Below are 22,797 nucleotides of genomic sequence, written 5' to 3' on the forward strand. Positions count from 1 at the left end.
CAGAGGTTGCATGTATATGTTAGTTAGTGAGAAAGGTCATCACAGGCCTGGCTGAGTGAAGTTCAGTGAGAATTGAGGGATGATAAAGTGATTACATCTATTAATACTGACTGACTACACACTTCTTATTTCATCCTCTCTCCATTTCATTCTCATGCCACCGAAAAGGAGCTCACTGCATTAAAGTGTCTCTCAGGGTAGTTGTGTTCACATGAAGAAACTTTAAATGGGCCACAATTGTCAATGTTGAATGTGTGAGAGTTAATGGAGCCCTCGAGGCTGCAGGCGGGACAGAGCAAGAGAAAGCAAGAGAGAGACACGAGTAGTTTCAGGAGGCACTGTTGATCGATTTTTGTGCTTCAGGTGAAGGACCTCATCTAAACTAAGGTAACTAATACTGTGAGGCTGCAGCGTACATGGACTTTCAAGAAAAGCATGATAGTTTACTCACCATAAACTCCAATATTTGATCAGTTTTAACATAAGAGTTGTGGAAAATCAGCCTATAGAACAGCCAGAATGTGTATGTTACATGTAACACTTATATATATATACTTATATACAATTTTCCCACTTAAACAAGTCAAGACGAACTGAACAGACTACCATGATGACAGAAAAAGTGTGTAACTGATTTTTGTGTGTACGTTATAGGTATTTTACACATCAGCAACCTTTTTGGTATGTGACCCTTTGAAATGAAGCAAAGGCGTGTTGCAACCCCTCGTCACATGTTGTAAGTTGATGAGATGTGAGCAGTTTGACTAAAGACTGCATCAATAAAAGTTTCTCAGTCAAAGAGCAAGATTTGTCATCAATATTGACAGTTCTCCGCCAAAGTCCAACATTTTGCAACAGTCAAAATAATCCAACAATTCGACTGCTGTTGATAATAATTAACAACCACATGCAGGGAATTTCCGAAGGTTAGGCAACTCAAAATGTAAACTTTGTTCATATTAAGGACAGCTATAAATTTACTGTCTCATACACTCTTTTCAGTTGAGAAAATATCCTACAGACTGGATGTCCTTCAAACTAGGACAGAATTTACATCACAGGGTTACAGTTTGCAGTATTATTGAGGTAGAAGCTTGTTTTCAAAATGTTGATCTTGCCCAGGTGTTACCTTTTGAGAGCACATTGATTATAGCTTTTAGTAGAGAGTGTAGTAAGAAGTGCTGAATATTTCCTCTGCTGCTTCATTGACTAGAAATGACACTTGCAGATATTATGTTGCAATCAACACTTTTATAAAATTGTTCTACTGCAGAAACTAGCCAGTTCTTATAAATTTTTGTTCATTTTGTTGCTGTTATTTACATGTATCTTAATTTTGTTTGGGGACACACTTTATCTTTTAATTTGCAAATTTCCATAAGACAGAAAAACAAATTCAGTTTAATTTCACACTTTCAAATATAGGAGGCAATGTTTCTATCTAGGAACTAATAATGCATTGTTATGATTTGGATCCAACTTTTTGGACCCAGAGAATATTGTTTTTAAGACATTACAACCCACTGTTTTGTACTGTATTTACTGTGGCTCTAAGACTTTTTGTGAAATATATATGACAGGGTTTGAATATTAGGATTTTTACGGGTGTGTGATTATTGATACAGAAAATAATGTCTAATGTCTTGGATGCAGCTACATGCTGACAGTGTTTTGTGTAGACATATTAATTGTCAAATTTGGAAAAAGACTGAAATCCAGTGGAATTTTTTAACTGTTTTTACACTGCAAAAACTGTGCATGTGGCCCTTTGTTTTCATCACACTTATTACAGTCGTGAACCAGAAAATGTGTCTTCATTGTTGTCATTACATATCTACAAAATCTGCTTCTCTCAGTGCACTGTAGATGTAATATCAGTTTTACATCTTACATCAGTTGGTTTTCCAACTGAATTGAGGAGCTAGCTGAAAAGACAAAGGAAGTTTGATGCTGGAGGAGGATTTCCTGCAATTGAATAACATACTCAGTCTGTAGTAATGAGTACAAATATGGTTCTTTAATGTTTAAATATATTTGCTATATTTTTTTCACAGACATGTTATATCATATTGTTTTGCTGTTGGTGGTTTTGGTGTCAGTGGAGCATGTATCCTTTGCAGCACCAGGTAAAATAGAATATGTACACTCATGATATTTCCTGCATACACTCATGCACTGTTCATTCCAACAGTACATCACTGCTATCTAACGCTATTTTCAGTAAATGAGGAGCTCACGCAGACAGACACCATCACAGATGTCAAGACAACCCAAGACCTATCCAGGACAAACTTTGAACATTGGGAGAAACTGAGGAACAGATCCAGTTATGTTGCGAGGAGCTGTAAAGAGATCAGGGACACATATAATGAACGGGAAGGTAAGCAGGCTTTACCTGCAGGAGATGTTTCTCCATGCAGTACTTTGAAATTAGGTAAACTAGAGAGAACAGTGCCCATCCCCTAAACGCCTCTCATGCGTCTGACTATCGGTAGATGCTACAATTTACCAATGATTCCTAAATGCTTCACATGCAGGCTAACAAAGTTCCTGCACACGAGGAACGGGAATAGAGCTTAACTCTCTAAATTTTTTCAGTTCATTCTCTATGGTAGTTATCACTACAGAAATAATCCCATCTCTGACCACAATGTGGGTTGCAATGGCAGATTGGCGCTGTCCGCATTTCCACTTGTTGAATCCACGGGCAGAAGAAGAAACAGAGGCTATGTTGTTTATGAGGTATCTTTATATATTTCTGAACATGCCTGAGAGATCCAGCACTAAGTCTTGAACTTACATGCCAAGTTTCTTCCACAGTAATGTTACACATTTCAATAGTACAGCTTAAGTCTCTTAAACGTTTTCAAGTCATTGACACTATGGATGTGATCCCACCTCCAACCATGATGTGGGTTGCAATGGCAGAGTACAGCTGTCTGCATTTCTGCTCGTTGACTGCACAGGCAAAAGAAGAAGCAAATCAACGTTGTTTATGAGATATTTCTATATATTTCTTGAGAACTGCTCATCCAAACAACTTCACACATCAACACTGCACTTCCTGGATTCCCTAGAAATCCTACTGCCAGGTATGAAGTAGATCAGGATTGAGATATGCTGAGGACATTCATACAGACAGACAGACAGACAGACAGAGAGACAGACAGAGATTCCTTGCTCTATATAGAGAGACGAGAGATAGACTTCTAATGCAAAGGAAAATTAAACATCTAATTACAGTTTAATAAATTAAACGTGTTGCAGTCCCCTCAAACACATGTTCTGAACAAATATTTAATCATACAACTCACCAGCAGATGAATAATAAATTAAAACAAAAGTGGGTATTTTTTTCAACAACATTTACTACAATATTTTCAGATGGGTTGTACTACCTGACCACTGCTAACGGCATGGTCTATCAGACTTTCTGTGACATGACCACTGCGGGTGGCGGCTGGACGCTGGTGGCGAGCGTCCATGAGAACAGCGTTTATGGAAAATGCACAGTGGGTGACCGCTGGTCCAGCCAGCAGGGAAACAATGCTAATTTGCCAGATGGAGACGGGAACTGGTCCAACAGAAACACCTTTGGAACAGCAGAGGGTGCCACTTCAGATGATTTTAAGGTAACGACACAGACATGCCGCATACAACAATATTCGCTTTTATAGGACACTGACAAATATTACTGTATTGAATGCCATGTAAAGAGAATCCTTTTCATGCACAAACAGTATCTTCTCAGTATTTCAGAAAATAGGTTAACTTAGACCTGAAAGTCCTTATTCTGTACAAAAATATTTTAAAAGCTCATTAGATGACAATTAGAGGTTTCAGCAGTCTGATTTAAACAAATCAAGTTGGTATCTTACCAGGTGCTGAGTAGAATCATATAGGGTTCTTTGGCTTGTCCCCATAGGAAAACCCTTTTTGGTTCCAGCTGGAACCTTTTAAAAAGGTTCCACCTGGAGCTCTTTTAGAAGGTTCTACCTAGAACCCAACAGAAAGAGTTATACCTAGAACCATATGTGAAAGGTTCCACCCAGAAAACCCTATGAGAAGTTCCACAGAGAACTCATCTATGGGGTAATGGTTTCACCCAGAACCCTCACTAGGGGTTCTTTCCAGAACCTTTTCACTCTCTAAGGGTTTCATTTCAAACTCACCTAGAGAGTTCCACCAAGAACCCTATTATATTTCAAGGGTTTCACCCAGAACCCTCTTGTCTTCTGAGGGTTCGATCAAGAACCACATTGTATTCTACAGATCAGGCAAAAAGTTACTGAATCCCATATATTGTATATTGTTGTCATCCAACATTTTAACAGTCTATGTTACAATTACCAATTTTTACAATTTTGACATTGAGAAAACATTCAAACAATTTTGAACGAGAAAAAAATGTATTTAAAAATCTTGGAAAAATGATGCATAAGGAGGGGAGACTCTCTGAGGATAAACCAACAAAACAGGAGAGGCTGTGTAGGTCCCGGCGGGGACAGGTCAAAAGTGAGCATAGGACCAGTGGAATCAGCAACATGACAAAGAGGACACAAACAAGCCAGGCACATCAGGCTGTCCTCAGCAGGTGAATTCATGTAATCTCCAGCAATAGTGACATAGCAGAGAGGGAAGAGAAAAAAAAGACAGTTAGTAGCATCAATCCAAGGTATACTTACTACACCAGATGAAGCAATAGGCCATCTACAAACAACAGAGTAATGCATGGTCCAATGAGAGCAATCAGAATATGGGCACATAATAATCGTAATAGCAGAACAGATTGAATAAGCCTGTCCTCCAACTCCTTTACTAAAAACCTTAACTGGCACACAAGGTGAAAGTGAGGGAACCCCACAAAGTTTTCACATTAATATATTTAAAATAGTCCACCTGTCACCATAAAAGTCCTTAGTTGGAATCAAGCTTGCTGAAATAAGATATCAGATTTAGCTTACCTTGATTCAGGTGATCATAAAATGTGTGAACAGTAATCACTATTGATATGTCACACCTGTTTTGTAGAGAAGGGCAGACCATGTGGTGCAATCCATAGGGAAGACATAGGGAAACCAGCTCTCAGCTCCCACATACTAACCCTGGCAGGGCAGCCAGCTCCCAGGCCCCACATACTAAACCCCAGCCTTTCCCCTGGGAGACTGGGGTTCAATTCTCAGCTCCAACACCCCTCCACTCTGTAGCCCTCCACCCCCCCCAGCCCTCCCACCATCCATAATAAAGGAAAAATAGATAAGGAGGGTCAACTGCTCACTCTCCTAGGAGAAATTAAAGGGCAATTTAATTAGGGCAATTGCCAGAGGTTGTAATCACAGTGGTCAAAACAAAACTGACATGGTGGCTCAGTGGGTAAGAGTACAGCAGTGCTATTTTGAAGAATGCGGGTTTAAGACACGATCTTCCCACCAGAGAGCACATCACGTAGCTACATTATATATATGCACTGTATTCTTACATTCTCACTCCTTATAAAAGCACCAGTTAAGTGTTGTTCATCATGAATTAGAAATTATTAAAAAAATAAAAATAAAAAAAATAAAAAAAGTCTTCAAAAGACAAATGCCTCACAACTCAACCCTCGTCTCTATGGTCTCTCCACAGCCTACAACACCTATACACGGTGTATCTCACATTAGAGGGTCTAACCAATTAACATAGTGTCTGTTCAATACAGGTACGCAATTAACTATTGTATGGCATGAAATGATGGTAAAGAAAAATTATGGCAGAACACAAGTTAACTGAATTGATCCAGATACATGTACATTTAAAAATACTATGTGAAATATGGGTAAACATTTGAATGTTTTAGGGTGAGGATCTTCTAATACCCATGCTTTCAGCAATCCTTGAAGAACTCTTTCTTCCAAAAAGGGTTTTTCAAAAGCAAATGGTTCTGGGTAGAATCTCAGCCCTTCAAGAAGAACCCTTTTGGAACCCTTACTTGTAAGAGTGTAAGTATGGAGGAGGAAAGATCACAGCAAACAAAAACAGTTTCAATGTAAATGAACACCTGACTATTGTTTTAAGACGGGCTTCAAAAATTGTGAACCTGTCGTTCACTACACTGAGAAACATTGATTGTTCTTACTGTTGCATGCTGGGAAATCTTGAGGAGAGGCATAATGTCATTTATAAAAAATAACCTGAGTTGATGTTTTTGACATTCAATCTTTTGTCAGAATGTGACTTTTTCCGACACCACATTGCTGAATATAATATAATATTTATAATATTTTATATCAAATGATCAGATACAGTAACCTTATCCTTTTTTTCATCTCCCACACATTTTTTGACGAAATGTGTTCCTCATTTGCATTCGGGTGTGGGAACACGCTTGTAGATATTACTTTAAAGTTTTGGTTTGCTGTATGCTGCCCTTGGTGCTTACTAACTCCACCTGCAAACCAGATAATCTACATTCCCCAAGAGACACATGTGGACTCAGTTTTTGTGACTCATTAGTCACTAGTTGGCAGATAACAGCGTTTTCTACTGTGCCCAGTTAGTGTCCATCCACTGTCAGAGGTATAGCAAGTCTCAAGATGGAATAATGAGCACTGTCTGTCATTTCATCATTTAACAACTGAAATGTGATCAAAGCACGATTAGAGTCGTGATAATAGTGTACATTTTTACAGAATCCAGGTTGCTATGATATAGTAGCAGAAGACATGTCTGTGTGGCATGTTCCCAACAACTTCCCACTGGAGCACTGGAAGCTGGCAGCCTTCCTCCGCTACCACACTGACAACCACTTCCTCCGTCCTTGTGGGGGGAACCTCTTGCAGCTCTTCCAGGTAACTTAATCAGTAAGGAAGTGCTTGTAAAGTAGTCAGACTACAGGAACTTCTAACTCTTTATAATATGCTTTTCCTTTAGCAATATCCAGTGAGATACAACGTTGGCTCATGCAGAGACAAAGGACCAGCTGTTCCCATTGTGTATGACCATGGAGACACAGAGTCCACCAGAAACTTATATGGACCCAATCCAAGAAGTAAGAAGTTTATCTATAAAGAGGAAGCTGTTTCACCATCATTATTGTGTATCAATCATTGTTGTATTTATGGAGGAAAACATCCTTTAGAATTAGGGAACACAAATTGCATTTCAAATCAACACTCTGCTGACAGCTGACATTTTTGTTAGATTTCAGTGGATGGTTTTCAAAGGCAGCAGAAGTGAACTCTTGAGACACACAACATAGTCAAACTTTCTAAGTTTGAATAATGATGAAGTTGAAATCAAGGGGCCTTAAAGTAACACAACATTCGTAATACCTTGGAACCATTAATATATAATTACATTTTCCAGCAATTCATTACATTAATAGTATTTCTCAAAAGAATAGTTTTGGAAAACATGTTTCCTTTTTTGCTGAGAGTGATATGAGAAGATTGATACCACCAGTATCAGAGTATGTGGCTGTGCACAGGAAGCAATTAGCTTAGCTTAGCATAAAGACTTGAAACAGGGGGGGGGACAGCTAGCTTAGCTCTCCCCAAAAGTTGAAATATAAGCTATTTTTGTTTATTTTCTGTTTTTTTTTTGTTTTGTTTTTTATGAAAGGTGAGTTTGAAGCTGGTTTCATCACATTCAGAGCAATAAACAATGAACGTGCAGCCATGGCTATCTGCTCCGGAGTTAAGCCGACTGGATGCAACGCTGAACATGTGGGTCTGAATCCATCATTGCTCTTCTGCATTATATAATGTATGTGCAATGCTATACAGTGCATCCATGCTCTTTGTTTCTGTCACTAGTACTGTATAGGAGGAGGTGGATACTTCGCTGAACACCCCCCTAATCAGTGTGGGGACTTCCCATCATTTGACTGGGACAGACTGGGACAGGGAGGAGGCTGGAGCGCTTCCAAAGAGATGACTGAGGCGGCTGTTTTACTGTTCTACCGCTGATGGCAAAACTACATCATATTCATCTGACAATTACATTTTTAACATGGATATGAAAGTGTGTGTCTATTGTAGCATTGTCGAACTTCATATTCAAATAAAATATAAAATTTTGCTTGTTGGAAGATTTTGAGAGCCAATGGTTATGTTGGTCTGATGGTCTGATGGTCCAACACTTCAACAAGTCGTCCAAATTAAACAATACAATTAAAATACAAAACTGGACTCCAGAACATCACGTACAAGTTTTCTTCTGATATGTTGACTCTATGAAGATGACAACATTACAAGTCACTTTTGTTGAATAAACTCAGTTAAGGTTGGTTTAGTTTGGCCACTTGTTTAAGGTTAGGGAATGATTGTCATTGCCATCCATCCACCCTGACCTCGTCCCTCTGCAGACTTTGTGGCTTTTTTACGATGAGTTTCTCCTGTGTGTATGTGGAGCCTGTCCTCTTTCCAGGTATCCATGATGATGGAGGTTATGTGGCTCAGGTCCTATCTGATTTTGGCAGTACCTGGAGTCGCTTAATGTCCTGCTGATCAGATTCTTCATAGATGTTATCAGTTTATCCATAAATCCTGTTTCTCTATTCTGTATTTCTGTAATTCTGCTTTCTAGGTCTATTCTGTACACACAATATATATTGCATGTTCCAAAAATATGAAACGGTAGCACATCTCAAATTTTCTAGTCAATAAAAATACAAACATTTCATTTTTGGAACATGTTCACTGGATCTTGGGTTTAACACTCCACTGAGAATCCCATTGTTGAAGTGAAACTTCCTTCTCCAGTTCAATATCTATTACATGTATGTTCATTCTGGGAGAGGCATTAGATGTGACTTTAAGAACTATTAACTAGTTAACTGAACTTTTTTGGGGGGAAAAACCATAAAAGACCCTAATTATTATTTGTATATGTCTTAAAACATGTTTGAAGAATAATGGAAGATAACTGTCTCCATTACTGTCCCTCAAAAGTTGAATAATCATTGCCCATGTTGTGGGGAATATTTCCCACTTGAACCTTTTTGTGTGACAAAAAAGGCAAAGGTGAGAAGTGTGAGGTAAATATTGTGTTTAATAAACAAACATCAGTCAGGAAACTGACATTAGTCTGGGGATGGAGAAGGGGGGGAATATAAAGCACAATGCACGTGTGTAGAGGTGGGGGACATATTTATCTGTTACACAAGGCGCCCCTGTACAGTAGGAGCAGGAAGTTCTATATAACATACAGATCAGGATCCAAGTCTACGGTACAAAAACTTAGCAGCAACATGTTAACATCGGAGACCAGGGGGCTAACAAAGTAGTTTCATTTAGAAAAAGTCACAGTATTCTTTAAGCATAAATTTGTTAAAAAGGTAAAAACAGTTCTAAGGATCCTCTAGGGTCAATGCTACTCACAAGATCTGTGTGTGAAAGACATATGTAGGGAAATTATCTATACATTTATACTCTAATATAAAGACCTTCTGGTAATGGCACAGTACAAACTCTCAGGAAACGCGACAAAAATATACAATGTCTTCACGTCACATTTGCAGATTAAAATGTAACTAAGGTCTCTGGCAAGCACAATAGTTTCAGTGATCAAAAAAACAACTTCTCTTCAACCAAAATAAAGGACACCATTTTGTTAGTTCAGCTATCTTGACAGATTATGTCTTTTTAATACAAAAATAAGGACAAATATAAATTAATATATATTAAAAGAATCAGATTGATACATGGGGGATCTACTGAATAAGTACAGGTATTTATGATACAATAAATACTTGTCATCCATGACTGGGGGTGGATAAACAGAGAGTAGTGTATTTAACCTGGCAGGTAACATATAACTCTTCTACAGGTGAGAGCATTTGTATGTGTGTGTGTGTGTGTGTATGTGTGTGTGTGTGTGTTGTTCAGTAGCTGTATAAAATACCACAAGTTTGATCACAGCTGTGTGTAGGATCGTGCGCACAGTCTCAGAGGGTTCAGGAGGTCTGTTAAGAGAGACTGCAGACTACAGTGGTGGTTTCTTGTGTTGTAGGGGGGGAAGGGGGGGGGGGGGGTTATTACTGCCTGCACTCTCCCATGCCATAATGCAGCTCCTCCTAGTGGTGAGTCTGTGGTACTACCAGTTAAGGTTACTCCTATAAATCACACAACTCACAGACAGGAAGCAGGAAGTTTACAGGAAGCGGTCGGCCGTCAGTGACCGGTCAGTCCTCCAGGGAAGAGACAGTGGCACACCATTGGAGTCATCATGACCAACAAAAAGAAGTAGATGTAAGGAAAAAGTCAACTCTTGTGTTTGTTTGTTGTTTTTTTTTTTGTCTTTTTCTCCACTTCATAATAAAAAATAAGTCTGTTTTTGTACTTTACAATACAATTCAACATCCCCACCGAGGAAGCATCAATCATCAGTCCAGCACTGACAAGGAAAGAAACTCTTTTTTAGTTGTTTCTCTTGTTTTTTTGACTTTTTTCAGGGTTTTTAAAAAAAAACAGGGTTGGTGGGGGGAGGACGTGGAGGGTGGAGGGTTTTCTCAGGAGGACCGGGACCTTGGACAAGGGTATACAGGGATCAAGTAAGGCGGGCAGGAACACAAAACATATCTGGAGAGGAGAAAATCTGCCGAGGGTGCGGTCTCTTTTTTGTTTTCTTTTTTTTTTCTAATTTTTTTATGAGGAACACTTTGTACAGCCGCACTTGACCACTTTCTCCACTTCCTGGACAAAGGAGGAGCCGTCAGTGCACTGGAAGGTGTATTTCCTGCGTTTGCTGCGGAGGGGGGTGCAGCAGGTGCCCTGTCCCTCTGCTCCCCCCGGGCAGCTGCCTCGACACTCTAGACGGGAGACCTTCTCCTGGGTTTGGCACGCCGCGTAGCCTTGCTGTCTTTGGTAGACATCTCGGACCCGTTCCCCTCGGCAGGCCACCTCTGCGGGGATGATGAGGAAACACAAGGGTTACAGCTTATCCATGCTTTTACTGTTGTTTTGAAGCAACAAGGACATGACGACAAAAGTGATCTGAATGGTGAGAATGAAACAAGTAATGAGATGAGTAACTGAACAGATCAGTGGGGTGTAGAGAGAACAAGAAGATGACAGTAAGAGGAGGCAAAGAGATGTCATGAGGGATGACACACTGCAAAAATACCCTTATACAAACAAAGAAATTTTGTGTAATGCAGAGAAATTCACTATAATAAAAAAACATGCCAAGGGGCCAAGCAGAAGTGACTTCTTAAAACTACAATAAAAATCAGGCCACAACATAACACAACACAACACAACACAAAACTATTAAAGAACAGTTTATATAAGCATTGAAACTTTAGACATTCCATCGCCATTGTTTCTTATTTCATGTCAACAATAACAAGTTTAATCCTGTAATACAAATAAAGCTTGAGAAGATTTTCTTGGATAAGAAAAAAAAGAAGACTTAAGCATCCTAAAATAATACATGACAACTTTCTTGAATTGCCATTTTTGCAGCACATAATGTGAAAGATGAAAAATACATGTTGCATGATGTGAAACAGGAATTATGGGTTGCATTAGAGAGGAACAGAGAGAAAAATCAGAAAAAGAGGGCGACAGTAAGATCTGACCAGGCAGTCTCACCTGAGTAACCCCCCGCGTGGGATTAAGAGGAAGCTCAGGAGATGCTGAGTTGAAAAAGCATCGGGTTAGAAGCGTTAATGCAGAAACACATAACACTGTTAGATGCACACACACTGCAGAGAGCCTTCATGAGTCTTTCTAAGTAACAGATAGCAAAGCAGAAGCTTAGAAGAGATTCTGTTAAGAGAAACATGTTTCGATTAAAAAGCTTGAAAAGTACTTGGCATTATTTTTGGAGGATTGTGAGAAGTCAGTTTACTGTACACACAGATAATATTTAACACACACAGACACACCCAACATACATGTGCATGACCCCCGAACACACTGTTATGTTTTTCTCACCTCTGTCGCACGCCTCCCCTGTATATCCACTGTTACACTCGCAGTATGCTTTGCCCAGGCCTGACACTCTACATTTGCCGTGTTTGCAGCGAGACAGACTGCAGGGGTTAGCTGCGTCTTGGTCCTGCTCATCGCAGAGCACGCCGGCAAAACCAGGCTGGCAGCGACAGGAGTAAGAGTAGGAGTTGATTGGAAGGCAGGTGCCATGAATACACCTGAGGATGAAGGAGGGAGCGACAGGAAAGATAAAGACGTGGACAGATACATAGTAATCCCATCACATACACATTCACATAGAGGCACACAAACTACTTGTATCAAACACTCACTTGTTGCCATCACAGGGGTTGTTGACTTGCTGGTCACACAGTGTTCCCGTCCAGCCCGGGTGGCAGGTGCAGGTGAAGCCACGGTGCCCTGTTGGGTGGCAGTCACCCTGGACGCAGGCGCCTCTCTGGCAGGGCTGGCAGCCTGGCTCCACCCCGTGGCCCAGCCACTGCCTAGTGGTGCTCTGTGCAGTCCCAGAGTTTGGAGCCCTGGGTCCCGGCCCAGCTCCCAGGTCCTGGAGCTTCCCATTGATATACAGGTTACGGAGGCAGCCATGGAAGCTGGTGCCGTTACGTCCACCTGAGCCGTGCTGCAGAGCTGACAGACCTCCAGAGGCTGAGGCACGTTCTGGCATACCTGAAAGTGATTAGAGAGATCAGAGCATTGTTAATGCAGAGGTACAATAAAACTAGTCATACTAGTCATACGATCTAAATGCTAAGATAAAACTGTTTTAGGATTTAGTTTGATAATGTTAACTGTTGTGATGCACCTGCTCTCTGGCAGGCGTTTCCACAAGTTACAGTAAGACTATTGATAGGTCTTATTCTACTCACAGCTTTTAAAACCAATCAGTGAAAGGTGAAACGTTTTGTAAAACAAAATAACAACAAATTAGAAATGTGTGCTCTGTGTGCTCTCTTTCTGCTCTCGGTCAGCATATGTGCTGCAGTGTTTTGAATAATCTGCAGTTTATCTTTTTCTTGGGTTCTCCACTAAAGAGAGTCTTGAAGTAATCAAGCCAGCCAGTGATAAAAGCATGCATTAGTCTCTCAGTTCCTTTTCCAGAGAAATGGCTGTACTTTGGCAATGATTAAAGCTACTTCTGGTGATATTTCTTGTGGGCTTCAAATTTCAAATGAGGATCAAAATGCACATCAAGGTGAGCTCCAATAGAAAACAACCTTTTTCTTATCTTTGTTCATCAGAGGAACTTTTGAGAGGATCATTATACAAAACCAGTAAATATCTAAAGAGTGAAACAACCCATTAAGGCCGATGACAATTAACAATCTCCCTAATGCCGTGCTGTAATCATCACAATATATTTGTTACATAATACCAACAAAATGAATGAGCTCATCATTCAAAAAATAATGTATTAATTAGAAAATATTCCAGTGTCTTCACATAGCAAATAGAGTACAAATAGCGTACATTTATACTTCAAAGCCTTATAGAAAAAAAAAATCCAGGTTAAAACATAAATCTATGCAGCAATGAGCTTAAAATCAAATCAAGATAATCCTCTTTGAGCTGCAGAGGAATGAAGTATCTGCCATGTGTCATTGCCATTGTTCTCCCACTCTCTCTCTCACACACACACACACACATAGACACACTGTGCTTGGGTCCTCACCTCCCAGGTAAAGCGGGGAATCTATGTTAAGTGTGGACTGTTTGCTGATGGAGTTGATGGATTTAGGCGGTCCGCCATCGATGGACAGAGACAGAGTCTGGTCTGATGCTACCAACTCAACAGCATGGAAAGTGCCATCATTCACTGTCTCCACACTGAGAAAGAGAGAATTTGTCTAAATATTTGTATCATCCATCAGGTGAGTGTACTGTTGGACATTTCTGCTGGCGCTGCTGCTTGAATGTGTACCTGTATATAGCAGAAGGAGGGTAGGACCCGGTGTCGTAGCTGACCCGCAGGCGTCCCCTGTACAGCTCCATGGCAATGTGATCATTGTCCCCTTTATACAACAGCACACCACTGTCCTCATCTGTGGCAATCTGAAAACACAACAGGATGTACTTGTAAGGGAACTTATTGCCAGTGGTGGAAGATTTAGAGCTTTTTCTCTACAAACAGCTGCCTGCTGCGGCTGAAAATGACACTATGAAAGCGGTAAGAGTGAACCAAAACAGTAAAGTTGCAGTCAGACAGCTAAACAATGAGTTTGAACTCACTAAAAAGCTCTGTAAAGCTGAGGGGAGTCAGGTGATAATTTTCTGTAGGTTCATATATGAGCGATGCCTCTCATATTACACACATAGTTATTGCAAAAAATATTGATTATAGAGGTTTTAAATAAACATGTTATCAGCAAAATATACAAAAACTTAAAGTACTTGGCTTATGCATTACGTTGTTAGATTGTTTATACTGATGCATCAGTGCACAAGCAACATTTTACTGTTGTAGCTAATCAAAAAGGAGCTATTTTAATACACTGTAAAGTTAGGTAGTTTAGTCCAGTTGTTTTCTACCTAGGGGTTGGGCCCATCCTAAATGTCACAAGATTAATCTGGTGGGTTGTGAGATGATTGTGGTAGAAAAGAAAAAAAAAAAGTGTTCTGTTACATTATGTTGTTATAAATAGTAGGGAAATATTGGATAATTTAATTTAAACTGATGCTTAAAAAATATTTAAGTGAAACCATTTGAGATGTTTAGAGGGGAAATCACTCTTTGGTGGAATTGCTAACTGCTTTTTTGTAAGGGGTCACAATATACTATATAATTTAATATACTGTATGAAAATGTATTTTATTTGAGTTTATTATATGTATTAATATTAATCTCAAAAAGTAACTAGTAACCCAAACTGTCAAATAAATGTTGTGGAGGGAAAAGTACAATATTTCCATATGAGATGAAGCAGAAGTATAAAGTGGCATGAAAGGGTAATGCTTGAGTAAATGTACTTATAGTATTTACTTTCCACCATTTTACATGTGTGTTTGACTGAGCGCACCTGTAAGGTGATGTTAGTCTGCGGTGAGATGAGATCGGAGGGAAGCTGCAGGTAGGACTCGCGGTTGACAAAGTTGACGCTGACTAGTGTCTCACAGCGCTCGCCCTCATAGCCTTGGAGACACTGGCAGCGGGGGTCTGTTTCCATAACAACACACTGTGCCCCATTGAGGCACTCATGGTTGTCACAGGGGCTGGTGCGAGGGAGGACCATGGGTGGAGAGAACTCGCAGAATAACCCACTGCAACACACACACATGCACATTAAATATAGCACACTTGAAATGGTGTTCTTTCAGATTATAGGTTTGATGCTGATACATTAAGTATGAGGGACAGCTAATAAACCTAGTACTTCTAATCAGAGTTAACAACCTTAAAGCTGCTTTTAATATTTCTCTATAAGACTCAGCAGACTAAAAAAAGCAACAATTAAAGGTTTTTTCAGACAAAAAAATCCTTAGGTATTATTCATTAAGATCATTTAAGACCAAAAAACTGAAAAAGTTTATCTGTTCTGTCATTGCTGTGTCAGTGTGGTTAGATCACATTTGTTTGACAACACACCTGTCATCAGATTTTGATTCCAAATATTGCTCAATCCTGATTGGTGCATGGAAATACGTCACATTGTGTTTTTTCTGCTAGTGAGTGAAACCAGTAAAAACACCAAACAGAACAGACTGGAATGTCTCACGTCAAAAAACCAAAACTGTTCAAGTTTTGTGAGAAAATTGTGTGTTCACATAGGGCCCAAACAGTAATAGGCCTTTTCATATGCCTTTTCAAGTGTGATGATGTGGATTAAATTAATTTATAGAGACTTGAAACTTGCTTGAAACTGATAGTCTAACAGAGTGAACATGTTGTATTTACTTTTGTTTTTATTGTCAAAGTGTGGTGCTGCAGCAGTGAACAACTTTAAAAATTCTTTTTATTGGTGCTCTCGAGGACTATTTGTCATCTGAGATTTGAGAGTGGGCTGCCAAAAGGAATTCACAAGCTTGTTGTTGAGAAATCAAATCTGAATACACCAACATAGAGGGCAGTTTTTAAACTAGTCCCTTTCCTTTCCCCAAGATAGATAGATAGATAGTTAATTAGATAGATAGATAGATAGATAGATAGATAGATAGATAGATAGGGCTGTTACTGTTGCAATAATTAACAATAAACACAAGGGGGAGCCCCTCCTACACCACATGAGGATGGTCCAGCAAATGCTGACACCTCAGTTTGGAAAGAGTCATTTAACAAAAACAATTTGAATCTGTTAGAAATGTTTAAATAAGCTGAGGCCAAAGTCAGTAATGCAACAAAATTAAGATGCACTGCACAGATTTGTTTGTTGTTAACGTTTGGTTTAATGCTGTTAAAACAGCTCAGGTCAACAGAATAATAACAGTATGTGTGAGTTCCTGCTGGGAAGTGTACCTCACCTGTATCCCTCTGGACAGACGCAGGTGTATCCATTGACGGCATCAATGCACTGACCTCCATTCTGACACTTGTTTTCTTCACAGTCATTATAGTCCAGCTCACAGTGCTCACCGACGTAGCCTGGAGTGCACTCACACCTACAATGCACACACATGCAAATGCATGAACACACACAGATAGAGACAGAAGAACTTGTTGATACTGAACCTCCATCTGCAATCTGCTCTTTGCAACGACACAGCTGCTCTTTGGTTAAACAAACTGTGTTGCCTGTGGGTGGATTTGTTGTAATTGCTTGTGTTGAGGACATTTTAACACTAAAAGGAAAACATGTCAATTCCCTGTTGACCCCGCCACACACAAACACACACACACGCGCACACACACACACACACACACACACACACACACACATCAGACCATAGTCACTTTTGGGGACATTACATAGACTTACATTCATTTCCTGGAGACTTACCCTAACCCTAACCATCACCACTATTTGCCTAACCCTAACCTTATCTTACACTACCCTTACCCTAGCCCTAACATTAATCACTGACCCCCAAAATTTTGCTTTTGTCCCCAATTAACTGGTCCTAAGTCTGAAATTTGTCCCCAAAAGTAGCCTATGACAGTCCACACACACACACACAGTTTTGAGAGAAAGTGGGATCCACTCAATAAAAGGTGCTTTTAAAGGCTTAAAATGCCTTATGCACACACACACACACCAAGGAACACTATACTGACCACAGTACACACTGCAAAGGAGTAAAACAAAAACAAGGTTCAGATAAAATCTGGACAGGAAACCTTATGAGGGAGCCAAAATCACACTCCCAACACCTCCCCTCCTAACACACACACACACACACACACGCACACACACATATACAAGGAGCTTATCTCTGCAGGGAAAAATCAGCAAATCATTTATTTCAGTGTGAGAAATGTTAGTACTCAAATCCAGCGGGAAAGAAACGAGACAACATTGCTAACTCCACCAATTCTGCATGTGTGTGTGTGTGTGCGTGTGCATGTGCGTGTGTGTGTAGTCCACTCACTTGTATCCCTGAGGGGTCAGAATGCACTTTGAGTCGTGCTGACATGGGTTCAGCTCTGGGGCACAGAAATCCAGCTTCTCTTCACATAGCTCCCCTAGGAACGCACACACACATACACACACATACACACACACACAAACACACACGCACACACACACACATGCCCACACACACACATGCGCATGCGCGCACACACACACACACACATAAACAAACCTCAATACCATTTTAATACTTTGCATACTTAGGTGAAAGTATAAAAAACATCTCTATATTTTGAACTCTTAACTCAGAGTTTGTCTCTACTTGTGTATTTTAGCATGACTGAGCATCTTTGTGTGTATACTGTATGATGTATATTACTGTGTCTGTGCTGCATGTGGCACAAATGTGTGTGTTTGTGTGTCTGTGTTGTATGGGTGTGCATTCTGATGATGGATGACTCTCTTGTGACCAAGACCAACAGTGGTCTGATAAATGATCTCATCTCTGGGAATGTCATATTCCTGATGATATTCCCGAGTGTATCCCGAGCTTCCTGAATCTCAGAACTCTAAATTGATTACTGATGAGGCATCAGGGAATAAACCAATACTTCTGCCAGCACTGTGTCCACTGTGGGGATAATTATATGATCACTTGGGGATCAATGAGAATGTGTGTGAAACGATGGGAGATGTGTATGCATGTTTGTGCTGTAGTGTTTAGCTATAGGGTTTGAGTAACACTGGATAAATGTAAGGTATCCAGTATGACAACCAAAAATCAAACAACAGAAAAGATGGCCGAGGTAACACCTCCAAAATTAGTGAAAAGTTGTTGGATTCAATTTTGTGAAGCTTGACTTGACATACAAATCAATATGAGCACCAGTAACTCTGTCCATATTAGTAACTGTGTGTGCTACCTCATTTATTTATTAGATGAAAACCGCCACATGCTCTACTCTATTAACAGCGAGTGTCTCCTTTTCACAGTCTTTTAGTTTTAGAAAAATGTCGATTGCATCTGTAAATTGCTTTAATGAAGAGGAAACAGCAACCATTAAAACAACTGCAGATGTAGTTAAAACCTTGATGTAAATTGTAACGGTAATACTGCGACTGCTTGTTCGTCACATTTAGTTTTCAAGTTAAACTATTGATTTGCTAAACGGTATCAGGAGTGGGTGGAAAGGTTGAGATGTTAGAATTTCTTTGCTTATTTTACATATATATTCAATCAGTTGTATAAAAAGATGTCAGGTGCCTGTAAAAAGTCAGTCACTGAAATGCAGTCATATAACCTTTATAACAGTTTTAAAGTGACACACTGTAAGCTACATTATTAGGTATCAGGCAGCAGCTACGGATGACTGCACACGTTGTCTCGTTGATAATTATTACTAATATTTATTCATCTATTGTTGTCCAAAAACACCATTGCAGTGAGTGACATGTTCTTTCAATGCAACGAACATGAGCACTGTAGTTTATTTCACTCAATCCAACATACACCATCCTGCTGTCATAAATACTCACTAGCGCACAGTGTCCAAAAAATACACAATTTACTCCTGTTTGAGTTTCTTAAAACTGCAATGCCCAGCTGATTAAGGAAATGACTTTACCCTTTTCAAAAATGAAACTATATATTCATGACCTGTTTTTTAAAGATTAACATCTTCAGCAGAAATCAATGAACTTTATGGAAGATTTAAAATGTGTAAATAAAAACTAATCAAATAAAGAAATAAGGTGAAATACAATATGTATTGTTATTTGAATTAGCTTTTTTATGTATGCATTTACTGTGCCAAGATTAAATGAAAAACATATGTGAAAGGGCAATAATTTCCATGCCACATGCAAATAATGTGTATTGTATTTCACTTTATTTCTTTGTTTGATTTGTTTTCATTAAAGCATTTTAAATCTTCCATAGCACTTGGGGCTGAGTACAATCTTATCCTTTAATGTCAAAATCTTCACCTGAAATATTGAGACACAGTTGACTTCGACTTTAGGGTGGTAATAACATGTATGCATAAAGCAGCAAGCAGAACAACCACAGACATCCGAGAGGATGAATTACGAACTCAGCGGTCTGAACATCAAGGACATGCACTGCTAACATGGAGCATGACTGCATACAGTATGTGGTGCTGAATATCATATTTCTGGGGAGAGTGGATAAATCACAGGGAAATGAGGGAAGGAAGGAGAAGGATGGAAGGAAGGAAGGAAGGAGAGAGGGACAGAGACAAGAACAGACTAACCTCTCTCCACCTCATTGGTAGCAGCTGCAACCACAAAAAAAAAAAACAAGACGACAGATGATAGAAAGCAGAGCGAGACAGGAAAAAAAAAACACACAGGACAGCGAAGACATAGAAAGACAGAGAGAGAACACGGCCACAAAGGTTAGCAGTCAGAGATGATTAGCACATTGCAAAAGCAGACAAACAAGTAGCAGCAGACCAGTGTTAGTTAGAAAAAATCATGATTTAACAGTTTATTACTGTTAAAAAAAAGGCCTTCCTTGTCTGTTTGTGTACGTTTCAGTGGACACAATGTTAATCATGTGTTACCTGTGTATTCTGGTGAGCACATGCATGTGTAGTTGTTGATTCCATCGACACAGGTGGAGTTGTTCTCACAGTCGTTATCTTCACAGTCGTCGATGTTGATCTCGCACGCGTCGCCTTCGAAGCCCTCTGGACACACACACCTGAGATCACACAGGTGCATTTAAGCAGGTATCAAAAGATAAACACATGTAGAACTTTGCAAACAGAAATCTTTGGGAGCTCTAGATGATAAAGACACACACACACACACACACACACACACACACACACACACATGTAGCTCCTAACAGCAGAGTCAGCTCCATCTACATATTCCCAGTAGAGTCATTATTCTGTTAACGTGAGCGTGCCTCAACTCTGTAACTACTACTCAGGTTTATTACTGTGTACACACATACGCACACACACACACACACAGACACCACATTCAGAGTGGTATATTATAGGTCTAATAAAGAGCTCTTATGCGGCACACACTCTGTTGGATTAATATTTCATTATATAGTCAATGACAGCTCTTCACGATGAATATTCCACCCCCTCCGCCAGAGGAGGAAAAAAAACGCATACAGAGATGAAAATACAGACACACAGAGACAGAGATTGAAGTGAAAAAGTAACAGAAGAGAAAGACAGAGGGCAAGGGAAGAGACAGAAGGAGAGGAACAGGAGGAGCTGTGATCTTGGGCTGGTGTAATTGTCTGTGTGGGTGGTTGAAATGAGCTTGGAGCATGCAGACAGGCGTTAGCTCCCCTCCTGTTAATACTAAACAGCCTAATGAAGAGAAGGCGATTCTCACAGCGGGGCTGTCCGGCTCAGAGACAGACGGAGGACAGAGCCAGTCTCCTGAGCCATTTACCTCCTGTAAAGTCATTCCCACCTGTCATTAGCGGTGAAGTATCATTGATGGAATTATCTGCCGAGGGTCCAAAGATCACATGCTGCTATGTCTGCTGCAGTTCTCAATAATCACTGCTTCACTGGTTTATTGATAGTTGAGGTTTGATATTCGCTGTTTTGCATAATTCACCACATCTCTGTGTGTTTGAACAGACCCTGTAGGTATGTGCTCATGTTTATTTTAAGGTAAACATAAAGGAATACTTCAGTTTTAATATGACCTGGGTGTTTTTATTTACTATTTAAATTTATTCACAAAATTCATTGCCAAGACCTGAGGATGCTGCAACCACAGAAATGATGATATAACTAAATAGTTTTTTCCTTTACCATCTTGTAGAGCTACTTCTGTAGAACTCTATTTTAACCTTTTTAGCCTACAGTAAAGTTGTGCGCACACACATTTTTGCAATCTGTGGACAAAACAGATATTTTGTGTGTTTAGACTTTTGTCTTCACCTCCACAGAATTTTATATTTGTTTAAAGCCATTATGTGTAGAATTGGAACATTTCTGACTTCAGAGCCCCTTAGTTTTAGTATCAAAAACACGCTGTGGCAGAGAAAAGTTTAGAGAGCCACTGGCAATTAAAATTCAAATGTTAAAGGGGCAGTCCAGAAATTTAGCATTACATGTCCAATGCTGTAAGTTGGGTGAATCACAAAAGGGATTTAAAAAAGGTGAGAGAAAGGTTAAGAGAGGTCAAAACTGATATACTGAGTCACTAGTATGGGTCTACCTCCAAAAACAGTTCCCATAATATAATGCAATGACATCTTTCATTAGACTTTAGTCTTTCAAACTCCACGCCCAAGTTTGTAACCCAGGCCTCAGGTTAAAAACTGAAGTCTCTTGCCCAATCTGAGATAAACCTACTGACATCATCAGGGTTATTTTTCATACTTTGGAAAGAGCCACATAGTCATTATACAAGTTTTTTTTTTTTTTTTTACAGGTTGAGTAGTATTCATCATGACAAGTTAACTATAATCATGTGTAAAAATTGCTGGAAATCCTCTTTAAAGTTACTACAAGGAACTTTCATTTTGTGTTGATTTTAGTGACCCCTGTGGAAAAACACGGTAGTATTTTCCCAGAATGAAGACCGCATTTCACATGAGCACCACTGCCTCGTGTCCTAAAGATCTTGGCTAGCATGTGCATTTGTTTTGGAAGCAAGTGAAAGAAAGACACAACTTATTTTAAATACTATTTTTCTTTTTTAAACACAGCTGTTTGCAGGATGCAAAGCGATGAGGTAATGTATCTATTTGTATCTATGTAAGATTAATAATTGTAGTATGATGATGATGGACCAAGGTTGATTTTAGTACCATTCATACACCTAGGCTAAATGTAAGGCTGCATTCACACCAAATCCGGTGATGCAGCACGTTCCTGCAGGGTGCGGCGGTGTGGACATGTTTATTTGTGCTTTAGAAGGTAACTGCTGTGAAACAATCAGAAAATAACATTTTATTTCTCAGATTCTTGTTCTCACTACACTACCGCTCGCTGTCTTCATTCACTCTCTAGCTTGCTCGACCACTGCTGCTCCCTCTCTCTCTGTCTCTCTCTCTTTCTCTTTTTCTTGTTCGTGTCTTTTTTAAAATGACTCAGGAATCCGACAACAAGTCTCACTTTACTTTTAACGTTATCAAATGAAGAGAAATGTCCTCCCCTCATCTTTGTACTCCCTCATGCTATAATGCTACATGTAATGTAAACATAGGCTCTTCTGGTCTGCGTGCCGTAAATCGTTTTGTCTGATTTTGCAGGGAATCCGAAATAGCCAATCTTCTCGCTGATGGTCTTGTTTGCTTATGTAGGTAATATAGAGGCATCAGAGGCATCACGAGACTGTTTCATAACCAG

At 39.7% G+C, this 22,797-nt stretch overlaps 2 protein-coding genes across 5 annotated transcripts in view; one reads left to right on the forward strand and one right to left on the reverse strand.

The window, feature by feature from the left end:
* Nucleotides 1-969: 969 nt before the first annotated feature.
* On the forward strand, nucleotides 970-8,661 carry LOC137179727 (intelectin-like). Its single transcript, XM_067584632.1, has 8 exons — nucleotides 970-1,086; nucleotides 2,055-2,126; nucleotides 2,222-2,380; nucleotides 3,385-3,632; nucleotides 6,669-6,827; nucleotides 6,910-7,027; nucleotides 7,600-7,703; nucleotides 7,794-8,661. Exons 2-8 carry the CDS (start codon nucleotides 2,057-2,059, stop codon nucleotides 7,944-7,946), a joined length of 1,011 nt encoding a protein of 336 aa, XP_067440733.1. The 5' UTR covers nucleotides 970-1,086; nucleotides 2,055-2,056; the 3' UTR covers nucleotides 7,947-8,661.
* Nucleotides 8,662-9,012: 351 nt separating this feature from the next.
* Nucleotides 9,013-22,797, reverse strand: part of slit2 (slit homolog 2 (Drosophila)) — a 94,996-nt gene continuing 81,211 nt past the window's right edge. For 3 of the 4 annotated variants that reach the window (XM_067584634.1, XM_067584636.1, XM_067584633.1), the window contains 9 exons: nucleotides 20,023-20,162; nucleotides 17,454-17,547; nucleotides 16,389-16,526; nucleotides 14,951-15,191; nucleotides 13,855-13,985; nucleotides 13,606-13,760; nucleotides 12,248-12,602; nucleotides 11,919-12,133; nucleotides 9,013-10,882 (listed from right to left, as the gene is read on the reverse strand). In XM_067584634.1, coding sequence (XP_067440735.1) covers nucleotides 10,626-10,882; nucleotides 11,919-12,133; nucleotides 12,248-12,602; nucleotides 13,606-13,760; nucleotides 13,855-13,985; nucleotides 14,951-15,191; nucleotides 16,389-16,526; nucleotides 17,454-17,547; nucleotides 20,023-20,162 — 1,726 coding nt within the window. In that variant the 3' untranslated portion in view covers nucleotides 9,013-10,625. Of the gene's footprint in view, nucleotides 10,883-11,573; nucleotides 11,618-11,918; nucleotides 12,134-12,247; nucleotides 12,603-13,605; nucleotides 13,761-13,854; nucleotides 13,986-14,950; nucleotides 15,192-16,388; nucleotides 16,527-17,453; nucleotides 17,548-20,022; nucleotides 20,163-22,797 lie in introns of all 4 variants that reach the window. The other variant, XM_067584637.1, reaches the window with a different exon arrangement.

The sequence above is a fragment of the Thunnus thynnus genome, chromosome 3 (assembly GCF_963924715.1).
Source record: "Thunnus thynnus chromosome 3, fThuThy2.1, whole genome shotgun sequence".
NCBI classification, from domain to species: Eukaryota; Metazoa; Chordata; class Actinopteri; order Scombriformes; family Scombridae; genus Thunnus; species Thunnus thynnus.

What these genes read in the sequence shown, in the direction of transcription:
- LOC137179727 (XM_067584632.1), top strand. Translation starts at nt 2,057, where the DNA reads ATGTTATATCATATTGTTTTGCTGTTGGTGGTTTTGGTGTCAGTGGAG. An exon ending in TGTATCCTTTGCAGCACCAG is followed by an intron (nt 2,127 to 2,221) that starts GTAAAATAGAAT and finishes CGCTATTTTCAG; the next exon opens with TAAATGAGGAGCTCACGCAG. An exon ending in ATATGGACCCAATCCAAGAA is followed by an intron (nt 7,028 to 7,599) that starts GTAAGAAGTTTA and finishes TTTTTATGAAAG; the next exon opens with GTGAGTTTGAAGCTGGTTTC.